At 44.1% G+C, this 21,277-nt stretch overlaps 1 protein-coding gene across 7 annotated transcripts in view; it reads left to right on the forward strand.

Moving 5' to 3' along the window:
- Positions 1-21,277, forward strand: part of ANKS1B (ankyrin repeat and sterile alpha motif domain containing 1B) — an 827,013-nt gene that overhangs the window by 735,628 nt on the left and 70,108 nt on the right. For all 7 annotated transcript variants that reach the window (XM_059681894.1, XM_059681893.1, XM_059681896.1 and 4 more), the window contains 2 exons: positions 16,777-16,884; positions 19,129-19,308. In XM_059681894.1, the coding sequence (XP_059537877.1) occupies positions 16,777-16,884; positions 19,129-19,308 (288 nt within the window). The remainder of the gene's footprint in view (positions 1-16,776; positions 16,885-19,128; positions 19,309-21,277) is intronic.

The following is a 21,277-nucleotide window of genomic DNA, read 5'->3' on the forward strand; positions in this document are numbered from 1 at the left end:
CAACATTAGTAACAAAGAAACAGAATTAAAACTTTATTGTGGGGAGCTGCTACAGTGTTTTGGACAGGTTCAAGCCTTGAACTGATGAGAGGGCACAGTCCTCTTATTGCCATGTGCAAGTCCCAGCTTGGAGGGCAGGGCCCTCCCAGCACAGTTATAGCCAACAGCTGTAGTTGTAAGCTTGAACCTATGGTCCAAACACTGGCCCCACGTGCCTGAGTGATGTAGGCTTGATAGAGTTCAGGTGCATGTAGTTGAGTAGGATTGAAACCCAGGAGAATGTTGTAAACATCTTGGTCACGCCCTTACTTTGCCTCGTAGCATCTGCTATAAAATAAAGGCATGGCTGTGGGCATGGTCGCTGTCTCTCAGAGAAGCAGCATTCCACCAAGACCCAGCTTTCATTCTCTTGTCTGTCTTTTCTAAGCCTTTCAGCCTCCCCGACTCAGGTTCACCCTTGGCTGTGCTGGCGCAGCACACTTTATAAAGATAATGCCTACACACTCCCAGGGCGGGTTCCTGCCTCAAACCCCACCCTTACAAGGAAACAGCTTGGGGGAGGGCGCAGCCATTGCCAAGACAACCCCTGCAGGATTGACTTCCTTCCGCTTGGTCACGGCAGTTGTGGTCGTGATGAACACTACCCATGGTTTTTATATAAGTAAATGAGTAGGGTTTACCAGATAGTGAAGAGATGAAGGGCATTCCAAAAAGAAGACAAAACTCATGTACCTTGAAAACCTGAAGCGAGTGTCCCACTTTACCTCTGGCCCCTGAAGAATCCTCCATCCCTGGAAACATCACTTCTTTCCATATCTGTGTGAGACAGGTTGCAGCAGACGTTCTCAGCTCGTCCACTGCACAAGGCAACCTGGTCACTCACCAGGCCATCCCTCTCCCTGCCAGGGTGTGGAGAGGACAGGACCAGCACCATCAGCAGCAAATGACTCCATCTTTTTTGTTGTTGTTGTTGTTAATCCTCACCAAGGATATTTTCCCAGGCTTTTTAGAGAGAGTGGAAGAGAGGGAGAGAGACAGAGAAACATTGATGTGAGAGACACATCAATTGGTTGCCTTCTTCATGCAACCCAACTGGGGCCAGAGGTTGAGCCTGCAACTGAAGTACATTCCCTTGACCAGAGTCAAACCCTCAACCCTTCAGTCAATGGGTCAGCACTCTGTCCACTGAGCCAAACTGGCTAGGGCTTCATCTTTTAAATGACTCTCCATTCTCCAGCCTTTTGAATCATGGCTAACCTAGAAGAAGAGAAGGAAAGAGGAAATTAAAAGGAGCTCAGTCCCCCCCAAACTCCCCCCAAAAAAAGAAATACTATTTTTTTTACAATAAACCCTCCATTAACTGGAACTTTCACATAGTGAATGTTGTCAGCCCTGACTTTTAATGCAAGAGACAATGAAAAACAGCTGCTCCTAAGCATTTATTAAAAAGAGCCAAACCTTCTGGGACGCTGCTGGGGCCGCTGTGTCTTCCTCGGCCTCCTTCTGCAGCAGCACCGTGGGCAGTGACTGATGGGCTTCACAGAGCGTGGCTCAGACACTGGCAGTATTCCCAAGTTCCAGGAAAGAAGTAAGGACATTTAATAAACTGAATTTAGGCAGGGGAGGGGGAAAATGTGTTTATGTGTGTATATTAGGTATATAGAGATTATAATATATACTAGGGGCCCAGTGCACGAATTCGTGCACCTTGAAAGGAACTGTGGGCCACGAGTCTGCAGTAGGCACAGGGGCGGGTCTTGGCCCATCCTCCATGCCCCTGCCTGGCCCCTCCCACCACGCCCCTCCCCTTCCCCTTCCCCTGTATGCCAGCAGCCCAGCTCCCACTGCTGCTGCTCCCATGCGCTGATAGCACTGGCCCCGCTTGTACCTGCTGATGGCACAGAGTGATTGGGGCTGGGGTCAGCAGCAGGTGCAAGCGGCAGCTGCTGCCCCAATTGTCCCTCAGGAGCAGGGGGAATTAGAGAAGCCCTCAGGGCTGATCAGGGCTGGCAGCCGCCACTTGCACCCACTGATGATGCCAAAAGATAGGGACTGGCTCCAGGCACTGGCAGCGGGTACAAGCGGCAGCTCCAGCGCCAGCAGTGGGTGCAAGCAGGGCCATCGCTGGTAGCGGGTGCAAAAGGCGGCTGCCAGCTCCAATCTCCCCTTAGGAGCAGGGAGAGGTGGAGAAGCCCTGAGGGGGAATCGTAGCCTGCAGCCGCCCCTTGCACCCACTGATGGTGCCAGTGATCGGGGGCAGCACTGGGTGCCAGCAGCGGGTGCAAGCGCCGGTTGGGACTGTGGCATGTGCGAAGCAAAGAATTTTCAGTAACCAACAGAGGCTCACCCCAATTACAGCGACCTGTGCCCCGTCATGGTCTGGCACCCCAACTCACCTGCTCCACCATCCCACCGTGGCTGATGCCCACATGTTCCACGCATGCTCCTTGGTGGTCAGCCCATGTCATAGCGAGCGGTTGTTTGGTTGTTCCGCCTTTCAGTCTGTTTGCATATTAGGGTTTTATATAGATAGAGTATATATAATATTTATAATTCTTTTTAAATATTTATATGTTTATATTAACTATATAGATTATAGATCTAGGAAGAATATATATTATGTACCATATAACATTTGTAATAAATATATATGCTTATATATATCCTATCTAATAATAGAGAAACATGGTAATTAACCGTAACTTCACTACCCTTCCCATTGGCTAATCAGCGAGATATGCAAATTAACTGCCAACCAATATGGCAGCCAGCAGCCAGGCAACTGAAGCAAACAGGAGGCTTGCTTGCTCCAGTGACGGAGGAAGCCAAGGTTCCCCGCCTGCCGCAGCCCAGCTCTGAGCTCCAGATGCAACAATGTTGCAATTATAGAAGCTAAACAAACCCAGAAACCTACTTTCAGCTGCCAGCAGGCTCAGAGCTTAGAGCACCAGTGATGGCAACAGAGTTTCAATTATAGACGCTAAACAAACCCAGATACCTGCTTTCAGTCAGCCACGCCTCAGAGCTGGAGCCGGCTCTCAGCTCCAGTGACAGCTATAGATGGTAAATAAATCCCAGAATTAAAAAAAAAAAAAAAAAAAAAAAAGAGGCTGGGAGCTTCAGTCTCCCGCCAGCCTGAAAACGGCCCTCAGCCCCTCACCCAGACTGGCCAGGCACCCCAGTGGGGACCCCCACCATGAAGGGGGTGTGACCAGCTGCAAACAGCCATCAGCCTGTCATCCAGGCTGGCCAGGCACCCAAGCGGGACCCCCACCCTGATCCGGATCACCCTTCAGGGCAAACCAGCCGGCCCCCACCCATGCACCCAGCCTCTATCCTATATAGTAAAAGGGTAATATGCAAACTGACCCTAACAGCAGAAAGACTGGGAATGACTGGTCACTATGACACACACTGACCACCAGGGGGCAGACACTCAATGCAGGAGCTGCCCTCTGGTGGTCATTCGCTCTCACAGCAGGGAGCTCTGCTCAGCCACAAGCCAGGCTGATGGCTGCCAGTACAGTGGTGGTGGTGGGAGCCTCTCCTGCCTCCTCAGCAGTGTTAAGGCTATCCAACTGCAGCTTAGGTCTGCTCCCTGCTGGTAAGTGGGCATCCCCTGAGGGCTGCCGGGCTGCCAGAGGGATGTCTGATTGCCATCTTAGGCCCAATCCCCCGGGGAGCAGGCCTAAGCCAGCAATTGGTTACCCCCGAGGGGTCCCAGACTGCGAGAGGGCACAGGCCGGGCTGAGGGACCCCCTACCCCCGAGTGCACAAATTTTTGTGCACCAGGCCTCTAGTATATATATATTTCTAAATATATATTTCTAAATATATACATATTTAGGAAGAATTCCAAATGTTATATAATACATATGAACATATTTTATATGTAACACACATATATTTTGGAAGAAGTCAAATAACGACTCCAACAACAACAGGGGGGAAAGGGTTTAACCATAAAATACACTAATTAAATCATTGAATTTTGTACATTCTACATGCATATCATTATACTAAGGAGATATGCACTACCTCATTATCTAAAGGTAATTGAGGTTTTTTTCATGTAAATATGCAGCATTAAACTGCTAATGCAGCCCTTGAAAATTACCTTAAGGGGAAAAAAAGTTTTCATTATCCAGGAATCATTACTGACTGAGATTTCAGATTGCCCCCAAATTTCCCACTACCTTTTTCCTGGCTGGAGCTTCCTCTTCTGGAATTAAGCTTTTAGGAATAATGGTGAAAGAGTAACAGGAATATAGAAAAATTGACAGAATCATTTCTAATAGTTGTATTAATGGATAAACTTGGAAAGAGAATGAACTCCAGGTCTCCTATTATAATAAATAAAGTACCAGTCATTTAGGTATAATCACACAGCCTTACAGCTTCAGGAGTCCCTGGGGATAGACAAACCACTTTTGACAGAGGATGTGTGCCAGGCACTGTGCCAGGTTCCTCCATTAAAATGGTCTCACTGGAGCCTCACAGCAGCTCAGGGCACCATGAATATAAAGAACATGATTGTGGAAGTCAAATCCTGGCTTTGTCACCTATTTTGGCAAGTTTCTAAAATCCCTGAGCCTCGGTTTATTCATTTCTAAAATAGAGATGATTACCAATCTTTAAGACTGAATGGTAAGGGAAATGAGGTTATTTGTTTTGAAAAGTCATTTTAAATGTGTGTGTTCCCTTCCCTTTCTAACCCTTAATCTTGTATTCTTTTCTTTTAACATTTTTTTAATTGATTTCAGAGAGGCAGGGAGAGAGAGAAAGATAGGAACATCAGTGATGAGAGAGAATCATTGATCAGCTGCCTCCTGCACGCCCCACACTGGGGATCGAGCCCGCAACCCAGACATGTGCCCTGACCGGAATGGAACCATGACCTCCTGGTTCATAGGTTGATGCTCAACCACTGAGCTACACCAGCAGGGCTTGCGTTCTTTCCTCTAAACCGCTTCTCGTGTCCAACTAAAAACTCAGATATCTCTTTGAACTGTGGCAAAGCCACATCTTCTCCCATCTTGAACTTGCACAATTGATTTCTTTTGGAACCTTAATGTAGGACAGTACATTTCTCCCTCTTAAATGTCATCATTTCGGTGTCAGCGTGGCCTTTAAACCTGTAGAGGAAATTTTCAATTTTTGCATTGGCCTATTACCATATTAAATAGCCTTCACAGCTTTATGCCATTGAAAACCTGATAAACGTTCCTCTTATGTCTACTTTGATGCCATTAATAAGAATATCAAATAGAGCAGAATCCAGGGCCAGAGCCCTGTGGCATTCGATCAGTGGCCCCCCTACAGGCTGCAGCAGTGTCATTCATCAAGCCTCTTGGTGTAGATGGACAACCAGCTGTGATTCCACTTAATTTTTCTCTCCTGGTGCCCCCATCTTATAGATAATGAAAGAACTCATCAAGTGCTTTGTTGGAATCAAAGACTGTGTCTATGGTATTCTCCTGGCCTGTCAACCTCATACTAACACCCCTGTCAGAGAAAGGACATGGATATAGTCCAGCAAAAACTTATTTTTAATGAGACCACTGAAGTTGGGAAAGAAGAGTGGCTGATGACGCAGAGGTTGCTGGCCAGTTACTGACGTGTTTCAGATTGTGGCATTGATGTGACATTGATGAGCTGACCAAGGTCCAGCAGTGAGCTCAGCCCTTCCAGTGCAGAAAACTGGACTCAAAAAAACTGAATGAGTTCTCATTTATTGAGACTGATTTTATGCCAGGCACTGTGCTAAGTACTCTTCATGTATCTCATTTAATCCCAGCCCTCCGGTACTATACACACTATTTTTAACACCATTATTTTGGATGAGTTAGGTGAAGCTTAGAGAGCTAAATAATTGACCCAGAGTCGTATATAGTGTCAGAGTCAAGGCTCACACCAGGTCCCCCTGAGACTGAGCCCTGCGGTTACCGTTGTGCCTGCGGAGCAGATTCTACTGCCTCAGTGGTGCTGAATTAACTGAAGAGAGAAGGAAGCAGATAGCCGATGAGGGTGGGGGGACAATGGAAGAAAGGGGATTATAAAAATCTGTCTCCCACTGCCACCCTGCTTCCTCATCTGGAGCCTGTCCTTGGGACTAACAGCAACATCTGCTCTCCTTAGAAATACTTTCATAAGCCCTTCACATCCTTTCTTCCTCTACGCACGGGCCGAAATACACTAACATCTAAAGAGCAGTCGTAGCTTGCTAGGCTAAGTCAAACCCACAGGTGTGTTTTTTAAACCTGAATGTTAGCTAGTTTTAGACAGATTTTTACCTACTCCTGTACCACATTCATATATCAGAGCCACTGGGAGGGAAAAACAAAACAGAATTTACTTATTTTAATTCATTGGCTCTCTCCTTCTTCTACACGCTGATGGAAGGTATGATGTGCCTTTAACGTAGTGAAACAGCAAGAAGAAGGCAGCAAAAGAACAGAAAGGAAAACCGTTTATGATCCAAACATTGCATAACCAGGCCCTCACTTGCCTAGGATTGTCTCCTGAGATTCAGTTTATCTTAAAACTTCTCCTTACAGCCCTGAATGGTTTGGCTCAGTGGATAGAGTGTTGGCCTGCGGACTGAAGGATCCTGGGTTCAATTCCAGTCAAGGGCATGTACCTTGGTTGCAGGCACATGCCCAATAGGGGATGTGCAAGAGGCAGCTGATTGATGTTTCTTTCTCATCAATGTTTCTGACTCTCTATCCCCCTCCCTTCCTCTCTGTAAAAAAATCAATAAAATATATTTTTTTTAAAAACTTCTCCTTACAAATATGTGTATTTTATGTATTTTGCATCTTTCAGTTGCATTTATAATATATGGATATGTGTTAATAATGAATTTTGTTAAATATAGCCGAAACCGGTTTGGCTCAGTGGATAGAGCGTCGGCCTTCGGACTGAAGGGTCCCAGGTTCGATTCCGGTCAGGGGCATGTACCTGGGTTGCGGGCATATCCCCAGTGAGAGATGTGCAGGAGGCAGCTGATCGATGTTTCTCTCTCATCGATGTTTCTAACTCTCTATCTCTCTCCCTTCCTCTCTGTAAAAAATCAATAAAATATAAATATATATATATATAATTTTATTTACATTACTAAGAGCATCAGTCATATAATATAATAGATCCTAAGTTTTATTATCTCAAAAACTGAAAGGAAATAAGTTGAAAAGTACCCTCAATAGCCATAAATGTCTTGCATGGTTAGCAAAATATAAGCAACACTCTTCACTTTTTAAGCTGCAGAGCATTTTTTCATAATATATTTTTTTATATATTTTTGTTGATTTCAGAGGGGAAGGAAGAGGGAGAGAGAGATAGAAACATCAGTGATGAAAGAGAATCATTGATCAGCTGCCTCCTGCACACCCCACACTGGGGATCAAGCCCGCAACCCGGGCATGTGCCCTGCCCAGGAATCAAACCGTGACTCCTGGTTCATAGGTCGATGCTCAACCACTGAGCCACACCAGCTGGGAGCTGCAGAGCATTTTTATGTATTAATAATACTGCAAAGAGATTTTCAGATTTCAAATGCTATTAGGCCATCATCACGTCTGCAAGAATAACTTCGGGTGTGGGATTTAGCACACATTTCCCATTTTCTTTAGCAACAAAATTGTCCTTCAGTAATTCCAACTATTGGGTTCTTGAGCAATGCAAACCAAATTTTTCCTATGAAAACCGAATTTGCAGCAAGCTGTACTTAAAAGTAACTTACAGGGAAATTGGTTAGGAACTGATTGGTTGGTTTGTTTGTATTTGTTTTAATCTTCTGGAGTAAGGTTTATGTGAAAATATAATCAGAAAATTAGTACCTTCATCAAGAGGTAATTCAGAGAGCTTTACAAATAAACTGATGATTCTCCTTGATTACAAAAGAAGGCTTTTCTACCTCCAGCACCCTTAAGTGCTCAGAGGCAATTATACCAGTAAGGTCTCTCTTTCCATGTAAAGATTTTCTCATTTCCTCATAATTAGTATTTCCTGTTTATTGAAACAGACTATACTCAGAAAACACACATCCCCCGGCCCCTCCTTCATTCGTTCCCACTGTCCTTTGCTCTCTCTAGAACTGTGTAACTTGGAACCTCTGGTCCTTTCCATAGGTTAACACAGTTGCATTTTGATGGCATCTATCATACAAATTATTATTTAGTAGCAGTTTCTTTGAAAAGAAAAGCAGCCCAGCTAGTGAGGCTCAATAGTTGAGCATCGACCCATGAACCAAGAGGTTGCTGGTTCAATTCCTGGTCAGAGCACATGCCTAGGTTTCATGTTCGATCCCCATTGCGGAGCAGGGGGAAGGGGGGGATACAGGAGGCAGCCGATCAATGATCCTCTCTCATCATTGATGTTTCTATCTCTCTCTCTCCCTTTCCCTTTCTCTCTGAAATCAATATAAATACATACATACATACATACATACAAACATAAAAACATAAAAAAGAAAAGTAATAGCAGAAGAGAAAAAATAGGGAAGACACAGTCAGAGTGACTTTTTTTCTTAGATGAAGCATTTGAGATAAAGGGAAGAAATGGGAGGTAAGGAAATCTTACATCACCCACTGCAAGGCGCCAAAGCTCAGAAGGAATAGAAAACTGTTGAGAGTCGAAAGGGAAAGAAATAGGATACGGTGTTCTTTTCCTTTCCCCTCTGCCTTTCAGGGATGTCTTCCTACTTCATTTGTTGTCTACACATAAGGGGTGAAGTCTGAGATTCAGGGATGCCCCTTGATGATGTACTTGTGTGCTGGGTGCTATGAGGGATCCTATGATACAGTGACCCTGTACCTCACCCTCTGGAGCTTATAGTCTGGTTGGATACTAGAGAAATTCAGAGGAGGAGGTTGCTTGGATCCAAGGTGAGCAAGGAAGGCTTGAGATGGGTCTTGATTTCATGCTTGCAAGAGCCTAAATGAAAAGGAGGCACAGACATTCTAGAGTGTACAGAGGTGTTGTATATGAGGGCCAAAGGAGTGTATGTGGTGCAGTTGGAGACATGGAGGAGATTGGCTGGAGTTAAAGACAGTTTAAATAATAGGAAAAAAGGCTGGTTCTTGATCTAAAATCTACCCAAGATATCTATAATATAGCACATTTAAATAACAAAGATACCATTCAGAATTTTGTGGTTAGGGTTATTCAGGATAGAGTAAGAACGTTTTTTAAGTTATATTTAAGAGAGAAATAATGCCTTAGTTAACAGAAATCTCTCTTAATCTGTGTAGCTGAGTAGACATATATTTAGATAGATGGATGGATGTTAGGTAGGTAGGCAGGTGGGTGGGTGGATGGGTGGATGGATAGATAGATGATGGGTAGACAGACACAAAATAGAAATATATAAACAATTTTTAAAAATATTTTTCCAACTACTGGATTAAAAGCCCTAGAGGAGTGAATATTTTTTTCTTCTTTGTGGCTCACAGATTGCATAGTACAGTGGTCATATGTGAAAGATATTCAATAAATGTTTGTTGAATAAGATTATCATTGGCCCTTGACTATCACAACGCAAAGGTCACTTCCCTGGAAGAAGAGTGAAAGAAAGAAAAAAAAAACAACATCATGACCTTCAGCTTCCAAGGTCCTCCTCTCCACCACAGCAGTGCCAGCATGCATTCTTACTTTCCAAGAAATAAGAGAGAAAATGTCACCGTCGGAAATCAAATGCCATTTCCAACGAGGGTGTCTGGAATTGTGGGAGTGGAAATCCAATGGCACTCTGGCACTTTTGCCTGGATGCTCTCAGGTGGAAAGTTTTTGGAAATGATAACCAGGGAGGGGGGAATCCTTCCCATTTAATTGCAATTTTAGTTCTGCAGATGAGAGCAAAGCAGATAAACTTCCACCTCGACTTCAGGTCTGGGCATCCCAGACCACCAGGAATCCGCAGAACACTTGCAGGTTTGTGCAGATTTCTGTAAATTGAATATGAATGACTAGGAAGCTGCTTTGGGAATTATAAAGCCCTGAACTAAGGCATTTTTTCTCTCTTGAGTATAACAGAAACTTAAAACTTTCTTACTCCATCCTTGGATAACCCTAACAGCAAGATTTTGAATAGTATCTTTGTTATTTAATGTGCTGTTTTATACATATCTCTGGGTAGATTTTAGATCAAGAGGCCGCTCTGAAGCCAGACAAGCTCTCAAGATTTGCTTGGGAGCCACTGTCCTTAGTTGGCAAGTATCTAGAAAGGGAAGAGGGGGACAGTCTACCCCCTTAAAATGGAAGGGGGATTCAGAATGCAGACAAAGCTGTTCCATTCTAAAGACCATTTAAATAAAAACAAAGTAAAAATCTCTCCCTGCACAAAAACCCAGAAATGAGAAGGCACAATGATAACTAGAATCGCTTGTGTGCTCAGTGATGCTGCATGTGTAATCTCTGGAGGATTCCAGCTACATGTGTTATTTCATGTCTGCCCGCTAAATCTGAACCCCAAAGCATAACAAATGCACAGTGACACTGAGGAAGATAATGTGGACATGCCATTGTCCCTGGAGGGACTTGGCCCAGCCGGTAATAAATGGGTTGCAATGTCATGAGGAACATGGAGAGAGAGACTGTCGCTACATGACTTTTCTGTGTGATGTGTACGTTCTTGCAGTTTTCATTGGTGTTTTTCGTATTGTGTCTATGCAAACATGGCAATGAAAATGGAAATTGAAGGATGATAGGATATTTCTAAGGACATGGAATGATATCCAGAAAGGAATCACAAACTAAATCTCCAGCAATAAGGGGAATGGTTAGTGAATTATGATGTGCTTCTCTAAAGCAATAATATGGTAATATGGAGTTACTCAAAACATCTCCTGAGATTTGAATATGTAGGAAAGCTCTTTAGCTTTCACATTGGGCGAAAAAATTAAGGTGAAAATTGTACTTATGGCCACTACAAAACATAATCGTGGGGACAAAATGAAAGGAAATATGCCTAAATGCAAATAGCCTATAGATACCTTGGTCTCTCTTTTTTTAAATATATTTTATTGATTTTTTTACAGAGAGGAAGGGAGAGGGATAGAGAGTTAGAAACATCGATGAGAGAGAAACATCGATCAGCTGCCTCCTGCACACCCCCTACTGGGGATGTGCCCGCAACCAAGGTACATGCCCCTGACCGGAATCAAACCTGGGACCTTTCAGTCCGCAGGCCGATGCTCTGTCCACTGAGCCAAACCGGTTAGGGCAATACCTTGTTCTCTTATTTTTCTATATTTTCTGTCTCTACCATGGGAAAGCAGTATTGTTATTATAATCAAAACATTATTTAATTTTTAAAAAGCAGGGGCCGAAAAAAGCATGTTTCATTTACATCACCTCAAATTTAACATGCTTAATTTGTGGCACATTACATTTTAAAGGGAATAAAAAAGAAGTCCAGCTGCACTGACTTTCTGTATTGCTGGGACATATATTCTGATGTGAGCTGCTCAGTGCAGGGGTAGGGTCATAATATTGTCTTGCAGAATTCCCACAGCTAAGCCCAGAAACATAAATGACAGTGGCATAATAGTATGGCATTGTCACTCAGCACAGTTATTCTCCTCTTGCTGGAATTTGCAGTGTTGTTTCTGAAGTTCTATTTAATTGACAGTGAAGAAAATTTGAAGAGGTAGCTACTCCTTGGATGAATGGATACCAATATTCAGCAGACCTGTATTTTTTTCAGTATTTGACCCATATTTCTCATGATAGTTGTAGTGAAAACCCACTAAGGGAGCATGCCATAACTTCCATTTCTTATCTATTGGAACTGGTGGCAGAAAGTTAATATTGTTTTTGAGTTGAACTGAATCGTGTTAATATCTTAGAATAACTAAATCCCCCAAATATTGCCATTACTTTACCTTTTACTCCCATTGGGGTCCTTGTACATGCAGTTAACTTTCACCCAAACAGTAATGAAAACCGTACAGAATTTTTCTCTACCACAGTAACTGTTGCTCTGGCTTTTTGAAAACTGTTTGTAAACTGACTGGACATCTGTCATGGTGCCTGGGGTGGTAGGATTTCACTACTTCCCTATCGCTTACAATGAGGATCAGATGTTAGCTGATCTCACTCAAGGCAAACCCAATGGCCTTTGGGCTTGACTTTTCCCATATGACTCTCTTTCTTTGGAATACTCTCTGTTGTTGTCTTGCTGATTGGATTTCATATTGTTGACTTGGAAGTTTTGAAGCCAAATATCACCCTCCCTACCACTCTACTCCTAGCCAACTTGGATTGAATCTTGGGTTGATGAGGATGTTCTGGTCTTTGTCTATACAGATTTCCCCCACTCTCCGAAAGCAGAGCATTCCTATGAGACCTTTCTTAAGCCTAAGTGGCTTAAAGCAAAGAAGAAATTACCTTAGGACACATCTGGCTAACAGATGCACAAAATTAACGGAGATAAAGCCCAGATGCGCACAGACAGCTCAAAGCTGTGGCGGTTGATGCTGAGATGCTGAGTGTGGTTCCCAGGGAAGGAGCTCGGGGGCCACTCTCGCTGCTCAGGGTGCAGCTGCCGCCATAATGCAAAACAAACACTGGATGCTGTTTCCCATTTTCACCTTTTTACGTAAAAGTAAAAATCCTCTTCAGATTTCTTTCACTTAGCAACCACAGGAACTAATGTAGGTCTGTCGAAAGCCAAGTGACATAGGGCGAATTTTCAAAAAGCGGGGGACACCTGTCTAGGCATTTCACAGGGAACTCTGTAGGGTATCTGCCTGGGCTCCTTTGGCCCAGCTTTAACACTGCTATAAGCCTCGTCCAAAACTAAAGCTGTATAATTCTAATGTTTTTCAGATGGTCAAAACCCAGTATAAATGTTTTGAACTTGACAACCCAAAGCAAAGAGCACCATCTCAAGACATGGTATAAAACAATAGTGTAGCTAAGGCGTAGAGGTTAATACCTAGAAGAAGAGCATGGTGAGTGGGGAAGAGCAGGCTGAGTCAGGTGCAAATCCTAGCCATGGTGCCATTAGCAGCGTGACCACAGACAAGGTGCTCAGTGTTCGTGGATCTCAGGTTTTGCATTTCTAAAATGGGAATGATATTGTTTTTTTAAAGATTAAGTGAGAAGTTTATACACATATATAGTGCACTTGGCACAGTTTTTAGCACAATTAGAACATAGAACTAAAACATAGCAAATGTTCACAGGATAATAGTTATCATTATCATCTGTGATATAGGGTCATTTCTAATAAATAAGGAAAGTTACCCAAATGTTCTTGATATGAATTATCACTCTGTTAATATTTTTATTCCATCCATCCATCCATTCTCTTTGGGTAGTTCTGTGGAGGAGACAGTGATGGAGCTCCAGTGAGTGGCTCAGAGTACCTCCTGTCAGAGAGTAAATGGTGTGTGTGGAAGAATAGCATGAATTCTTTTAGATTAGGTCCAGAATTAAACTAAGACCTAGAAACTAGATCCATTCCTATCACTCACTACATATCACTTCAATGAGGGCTTTCCCCAGGTTAGCCACATCTCTTCATGCAAAGCACCAGCGAATTTGTTTGACATGACTGACTATGAAAACGGCCAAGTCTCTGTTTTCTGGATGAGGATTTCTGTGTATCCTTTGGGTCCATTAGCTAGGATAAGCACACCAGGAAGGTTGCATCGTCTCTATGCCGGGCACTGTGCTGGTTATGCTCACAACTTCATCTTCCCAGCAACATTTGAGATTGGCATGAACGTTCTCACTTTATAGGTGAGAGAACAGAGACCACAGGAGTCAGGTCACTTGCCCACAATTGAATTGAGAGAGTAAACCAGAAGCAGCAAAGGCAGTTACACCCGCTCGCTTTTACCAGTTATTTGTTGTTTAGTGTCTGTTATTTGTCAAAATAATTTTGAACATCTGTATTACTACGAAAAGCATTTCTTAGCAGGACTCAGGAGCTCGAGGTAGCACCCTCAGCATCGGATCCAGTTTCTTACTGGGAGAAAGGCAGTGGGAATTTTATGGAAGGAATTTATACTCAATAGAAGTCTTTGGCAAAGTAACTGAAAATAAGAATAAAAGGGAATAAGAAAATGCAATGTTTTAGATTTACAAAATACATTTGAAAAGAGTACTGTTGTGTTTTTCTGAAATTGGGGATTCTTTGATCTTGATGCTTTAAAAAAAAAAAGAAACAAACAAACAAACAATGCAAGAATATTTTAAAGGCATTTCCCTGGATCATATAAACAGTGTTACCTATAAGTAAGCAGCATTGGGGCCACACTTAGCATATTTATAAATCATCTGAAAGAAGGAGTTTATGGTCAAATTCCAGATTTGCAGAAACTGCCAAGCTCCTCCAGGTAGCAAAATGCCAAGCTGACTAATATGAATGCAGAAAGAGTACACAGGGCTGTGTGAGTGGGCAGAGCATGGCAGATGGGCTTCTGCATGGACAATTGTAAGATAAGGAATTTAGGGAGAAATAATTCAAACCATCTTTCCAAGATCAAAGAGTTCTGACCTATCAGCTATAACAAAATTCAGAGGTTTTACAGCCAGTGTACTAGTATGTTTTTGTCCCTCCTTATCCCTGCCTCAGATGTGCTTTAAAACGACACATTTTAGATCAACCAAAGGATTTATATGCTAGCATATAGGCCTAACCAATGGACACAGACAACAGGGGAGTGAGGGCATGAGTGGGGGGGATGGGGGGTAATGTGGGGATAAGGACACATATGTAATAACTTAATCAATAATAAAAAAATAAAAGGGCATTTAAAGGGGGATTAAAGCAGAAAATTGTATCCTGCTCAAACGGAAAGACGTGGTTCACTTATACCTGGAATATTGTGAGCAATTTTTGTTTGTTTGTTTGTTTTTATTGTGAGCAGTTTTTTTTTTCCCAACACCCCTGAAGCAGTTGTGCTAGAGTAGGAGATGGTGCAGAGAAAGTGGACTAAAGTGATCTCTGGGAAGAGGGCCTGCTTTACGCAAACAAACTGCAAAGTGTAGGACTCGTCAGCCTTGGAGGTTTATAAAATCAATGGGGTGTGTGTGCTTGTGGACATTCGAATTTAAGTGCTAATTTAAAATCTAAATAAATGTAGGCAGAAAAGCCAATAAGCCAAGTGACAAATAGGCAAATAAAAATTCAAGGTTAGCATAGGATGAAATGCCCAAAGACATACTCACCCCTCCCCCTTAAAACTTGAAAAGAGAGAAAAAAAATTTTAAGAAACTAGTTACTTTGGGAACTAGTTACCCAAAATGAGCTGTATCCTAGAACATCACGTGGGCAGGGACAGGGTAAATACATTGTTTGTGAATGCATCTACATGTTGTATTAACGTTTGGAGATACGCCCAAACTTTGCAATTTACAAGCTTTGGAATCAGCAAACCTGATTCAAATCTCAGAGCCACCTCATGCTAGCTCTTGGATAGGCAACTCAGAACCACTTTGAACCTCGGTCTCCTTGTCTGTAAAGCAAGAAGCCCTTCTGGATAGGAGTGCTGGGAGGATAGAAAGGGCAGCATGTGCAAAGCTGCAAGAAGGGTAGGACTGAGACTTTTTAAATCTTGGTTCCCTGTGTCATCTCTTCTCCAAGGTGTCCTTTGCAGCTCTGTCAGACTTAAAATCCTATCCGGGGGAGACCGGAGTCCCCCAAGTCACTGTGCTTGATTGTAACCCTACGTTACAACTTTTATCTAAATCAGCGGTTCTCAACCTGTGGGTCGCGACGCCTTTGGCAGTCGAACGACCCTTTCACAGGGGTCGCCTAAGACCATCCTGCATATCAGATATTTACATTATGATTCATTACAGTAGCAACATTACAGTTATGAAGTAGCAACGAAAATAATTTTATGGTTGGGTCACAACATGAGGAACTGTATTTAAAGGGCCAGAAGGTTGAGAACCACTGATTAACATTCATTCTCTCCTATTCAGGGAGCTCCTGTTATTTCCAGTCAGGGCACATGCCTAGGTTGCCCGTTCAATCCCCAGTAGGGGGTGTGCAGGAGGCAGCCAGTTGATGATTCTCTCTCATCATTGATGTTTCTATCTCTCTTTCCTTCTCCTTTCCTCTCTTTGAAATCAATGAAAACATGTTAAAAGGGGGGCAGGGAGATCCAGGGTAGAATAGAGTGTGATGGGGTTGGGGGCACAGTGCTTTAGTGAGGAGGTGTGGGGGCCTCTGTGAGGAGACCACACTTGCGCAGTGTCCAGAGGGGTGAGAGGCGTCATGTGACCTCTCAGGGGCCTTCTAGGCAGATGGACAAACGGGGTCGAGGCCCCAAGGCGAGGATGTGTACCAGATGTTCAAGGAGCAGAGAAACCGGTGTGACTGAGCATCCTGAATGGAAGGGAGAGAGGCAAGGACACAGACACAGGCAGTGGGCAGCCAGCCCTGCTGGGCCTCAAAGCCAGGTCAGGACTGAGCTTTTATCCTAAGAGCAACAGCAAGCGCTGGGAGAGTCCAGCTGGTTGGGGAGAAGACTTGGCTTGCCTTTTGAAAGGTCTTGCGGCTGCTGAGTAGAGGCTGGGACTGGGGCAGCCTGAGTGAAGGGGCACCCGCTCCGCTTTCTCCTCCTCCCCGCACCACTGTGCCGCCCAACACTTTCTCCATGGCATTTCTACCTTCCTGGACTCGAAGGCGCACCCTGATTTCACATCTGTCCCGGGGCAGAGGTAGTTTTGCACAAATCTCCTTTCGTTCCTTCATCTCTTAGGACCCACAGAAATCATTTTTCTCAAATGAAATAACCCAAATGTGTGTCGTTCCAGGTTTTAAAAATCAGTTTGATTGGCCACAGGAAACGTATTTTGGCGTCACTGGGAGACAGGCTGCACGAGGACCCGCCCCAGAAGCCCCCTCGCTCCATCACCCTCAGGGTAAGTGCTCAGGATATTCCTGTTTTCTCCACGCCTAGCCCCCAACGTTAATGTGGGGCAATAACATGAAATGACTGAAGCAATGAGTCAGGAAGTGCGGGCTGTGTTCCACACAGCGTACCTTACCCATCTGAAAAACAATCTCATTTCTGATTGTGTTTCATAAGATTTTTTTTTCCTCGATTGGTTAAATATATATTTTTGAGATTTAGATACACATCAGACAAACCCCCACCTTTTAAGAATGCCCCCCCCCCAACTACTGCCATCCCACACTCCCATCTTACACCAAGAGAGAGGAAATGAGTTTTCTGTCAGACTCCTCAAACCCACTGAAAGAAAATCGATCAGAGGCCACAGCTAAGTGAAGGTCAATTTGAAATTAACCTTAGGGTCTTCGGTTTTTTATGAAGTAAATATTGCCCAGCCTTACCCACTTCAAAAATTAAGGTTAGAGAAGCTAGAACTAAATATTTAATAAACTCTTTCAGCTATTGTTTAGAATTATGGGGGCAGTACAACTAGAGAGAAACCCCACAGCGCAGGGTCGGGGGCGGGGGGGGGGGGGGCTGGTGGGGGGAGCGTGGAGAGAAATATAGTGAAAGGGAAGGGAGGCGAGGAGGATAAGGCAGAGAGGAAGAGAATGAGCGAGAGGACTGCCGGCGAAATGGAGCAGGGAGGGGCAGCCCGTATTCACTGGGTACCTGAGGCCTCCAGGAACTTTTCTAAAATTCATCGAAAAGTTGGACTGTCCATGAGCAGTTCGGGAGTTCCCACTCTGAGCTCTTTACTTAGTCCTGCACTTGGTGCCTCTGACTCCCTTTCTGCAAGTGTCAGAAAAGGGAGCGATAATAACTGATGCACACAGTGTGGCACTTGAACAGAATGGCCAGCAACGCGATGCAGTAGAATGCCTCCCATCAGTGAGTTTCAGCACACAGCATAACCACCGTGGGCCAGGCAGGGGGTCGGGCAGGAGAGGAGCTGTTAAGATTTGAGTTGGGGGGGGGGGGCGGGGGGGTTAATCGGGGGGGGGGGGAAGGAGACAGGTAATATTTTAAACAATAAAAGTTGTTGGATTTAAAAAAAAAAAGATTTGAGTCTGATTCCGTTTTAAAGAAAGTACACAAAGATTTCTGGAAATGAAAGAGAATTGGCTCTGGAACGGAGCCCTTAAGAAAAGTGATTATTGGGGCAATTGGGAGACGCTGGGACATTCGGAGGCTAGTTGAGGGCTTTGGGAGCAGTGAATGCAGAATTAGGACCTATTTTTCTCCCTCAATAAGAGGAGCTTCAAATAAATTGGGAGCCCTAACCCGTTTGGCTCAGTGGATAGAGCATCAGCCTATAGACTCAAATAAATTGGGAGAAAAATGAGGCTAGAGAGGGATTATTGTCTTACCCTCATTTTGCTACACAGAAGGGGAGAAAGATGTAGGCACCGTCAGGATAGCCCTCCTGGAATGACTGTTTAGAGGAGGCCTTCCCTGCTGCTTACTCAACTCTCTTTCCTCCCCCTTCTGAACCCATCCCTCTGACTCCCTGAAAGCGATTTAGGGGAACAATAGAGATTCCCAAGAAAAAGTGCAGAACCTTAATTTGTCAAAGGAGGTCCAGAACCTTTGGGGGCCAGGGAATCAGCACCCTCCAACCCTCCTCTTACTTGCAAACACTAGCGCCCAGCTGTCTGCCTCCTCTTGTCTTCCTTCCGACCAGTTTTCCCCAGCTTAAGTTGCCTTTGCCTTTGAAAGTCATTCTATGCACTGCCCTGCCATCCGCACGTGCGACATGCTCTGTTTCCGTACTGTGTCCTCTTCCCCACCTGACTCCAGACCACCGTTTGATGGAGGACCCAGCCCCGGTGGTTCCCATTTAGCTTCCTCGTCATGGCCTCTCCCGTGGCGAGGACTCTGTCCACAGGAAGACGCAGCTCCTGCCCTTGTACACACACGTCGTGTCAGGGTTGCCTAACATCTGCGTCCTCTCCCCTGAGATCACCCACTGTGCTCGTTGAAGAAAACAGCCTGATTCTTTGTACTCTAACCCTTCGGCCTGAAATACTTAGGGGGGGGAAGTATTGACTAGATCATGCCATTCACAAGACAGTGGGATGCTCCACGCCTTGGCAGTTGATTCAAAAATGAGTCCCCACCCCACAGTGTGTCTTGTCGGTATTTCACAGTTTTGCAACCAAAGGTTAGCCGCCAAAACGTGGTATTTACTTCATGATGTATTTCCATTCAGGAACCCAGTGGTAATCACACTCCTCCTCAGTTGTCTCCATCACTTAGCCAAAGCACTTACACCACTGGTGGCTCCCTAGACGTTCCTCACATTATCATGCAGGGCGATGCAAGGAGGAGAAGAAATGAAAACTACTTTGATGATATTCCCCGATCAAAACTGGAGAGGCAGATGGCCCAGGTAAGGTGTTATTAAATGCCTCGCTAACGTTCTTTTGCCTTTCACTCATATCGCGAAATGTATTCCAACATTGAGCGATAGCTAACGATGCCTATTGTCCACACCAATGGGAATTTGACCATTTTATGCCATGGCTTTTATTCCCTGCTCACTTGACCTAGATTGAAACAGACCTTTCTGGGAATGGAAGGTATACACAAACGCTTGGTTTTCATTCTTACTGAAGAAATTATGTCCACTCTCATAAGTCTTTGCCCTAAAGGGAACAATTAGTGGGCAAGAATGAAATCATAATGAAAATGAATAATAAAAGTCTAGATTAGAAAATGTAAATGGGCTGGAATACAGAGCAGAAATCAGGGGAAAGTGTTAACTCTGATAATGTTGTTAATTCCCTCCCAAGTAGACACATCTGCATAGACGTGTACTATTGGGACTAGTTGCGTCATCTCACGTTGTGAACTTGAGTAGCTGAAAATGACGCTGCTGCCGGACACTAACAACTGAAAAGAGAGATCTGTCACATCCAGACCTTTCCCTGTTTCAGTGTGGACGTCTCTGTCTGACCTGTCCTCAGATGGCCGCTCTGAGACGCGAGTCAGCCGTAGCCAAACAGTGGCTCTGTTCTTAAGCGCACATTCATGTGGACAGCTAGCCCTGGCGTGTAGCCCTGAGATTCAGAGACATGGATTTGTTGACAACAATTGGCAGATTCAACCCTTTTCATCCCCATTCTAGGTTCAGAATGATGTGTTGAAAGGCTTCTCTCTGCCTCTCACACCTAAGATGGAAATTTCGAGGTGAAAATATGACTGTAATTGCTTCGCCTTGGTTGTTAAATATTTCTCTCAACTGTTTGCGAGATTCTGTTTTTAAAAGCCTTTGGCAAACATTCTATGCTGCTACTCACAAAAGAAAAACGTGAAGAGAATGTTCTGGAAACTATGGCTATTCTGCCCGCTAATGCCCCAGGAAGAAAGGGCCTGATATATTACATCTCCTTTTAGCTCTCTCAGTTCTGAATTGTCCTCAGAGTTCTTTGTGCAAGGAATGGCAATGTTGGGATTGTGGAGAATCCTTTATTGAAGGGAGATGGAAAACGTAGGAGAGACAAGAAAAGAATAATTTTCCCTTTCTCTCTTGTTACGTGTTGCCTTTTAATCCTTATTACTGTTTTCACTGATGTTCTTTTAAATAACGAGTCTGAGAGCTTTTCCCAAAAGGTGTTCATGTATTTCCTGCTACTTATTAGAATTTGTGGATCACATAGGTGGTTAAATCTCTCTAAAAACAGGATTTCAGAGACATGGTACGTTTTGACCTTGAACCATGTAGTCTTTATGTATTAATGCAAATGGGGTGTTTTCTGAACCCTTCTCTCTGCTGGGTAAGGGAGGGTCATGCGTTGATGAACATTAGCTCTTATTGACTGTGTCGACTTCAGGAACAGAATTACCCATCTCAGCTGCTCACATAATTTATGAAATTTCTCCACATGGTACAGCTTTTCCAAAGAGGAAATTAATTACTCTTCCTCCGATATTATATCTGAACTCTCTGGGGTACTCTAGCAAGATTTCTCTCTTACTTTCTTTATGAGAGTCACAAACTGGGCCAGTAGTACCTTTTGAATAACCTACATTGTTTTCTTGTCACTCCAGTCTGAATGCATCATTTTCAGGAATTGTCTTGCCCTTGAGAAGATTCAATGAACTTGTATCTGGCCGGGTGAGAGAGGGCCAAAAGCAGCAAGAAGAGGTAGACAAGCTGGCAGGTGGGATGTGGTGAGCCGTGGAGGGCCTGTGTGCATGTGCTCATTCACCTTACGTGTGCTGCTCACAATGCTCAGATGACTAGTTGTAGACACAGGCCTCCATCAGCAACCAGGAGCTTGTTAAAAACTTCCTAAAATCCTGCTATTCAATACGGCACTTTTGCTGCTGAGGAAATAGGAGGTGCCACTACAGGA

This window comes from Myotis daubentonii, chromosome 2, assembly GCF_963259705.1.
Source record: "Myotis daubentonii chromosome 2, mMyoDau2.1, whole genome shotgun sequence".
NCBI lineage: Eukaryota > Metazoa > Chordata > Mammalia > Chiroptera > Vespertilionidae > Myotis > Myotis daubentonii.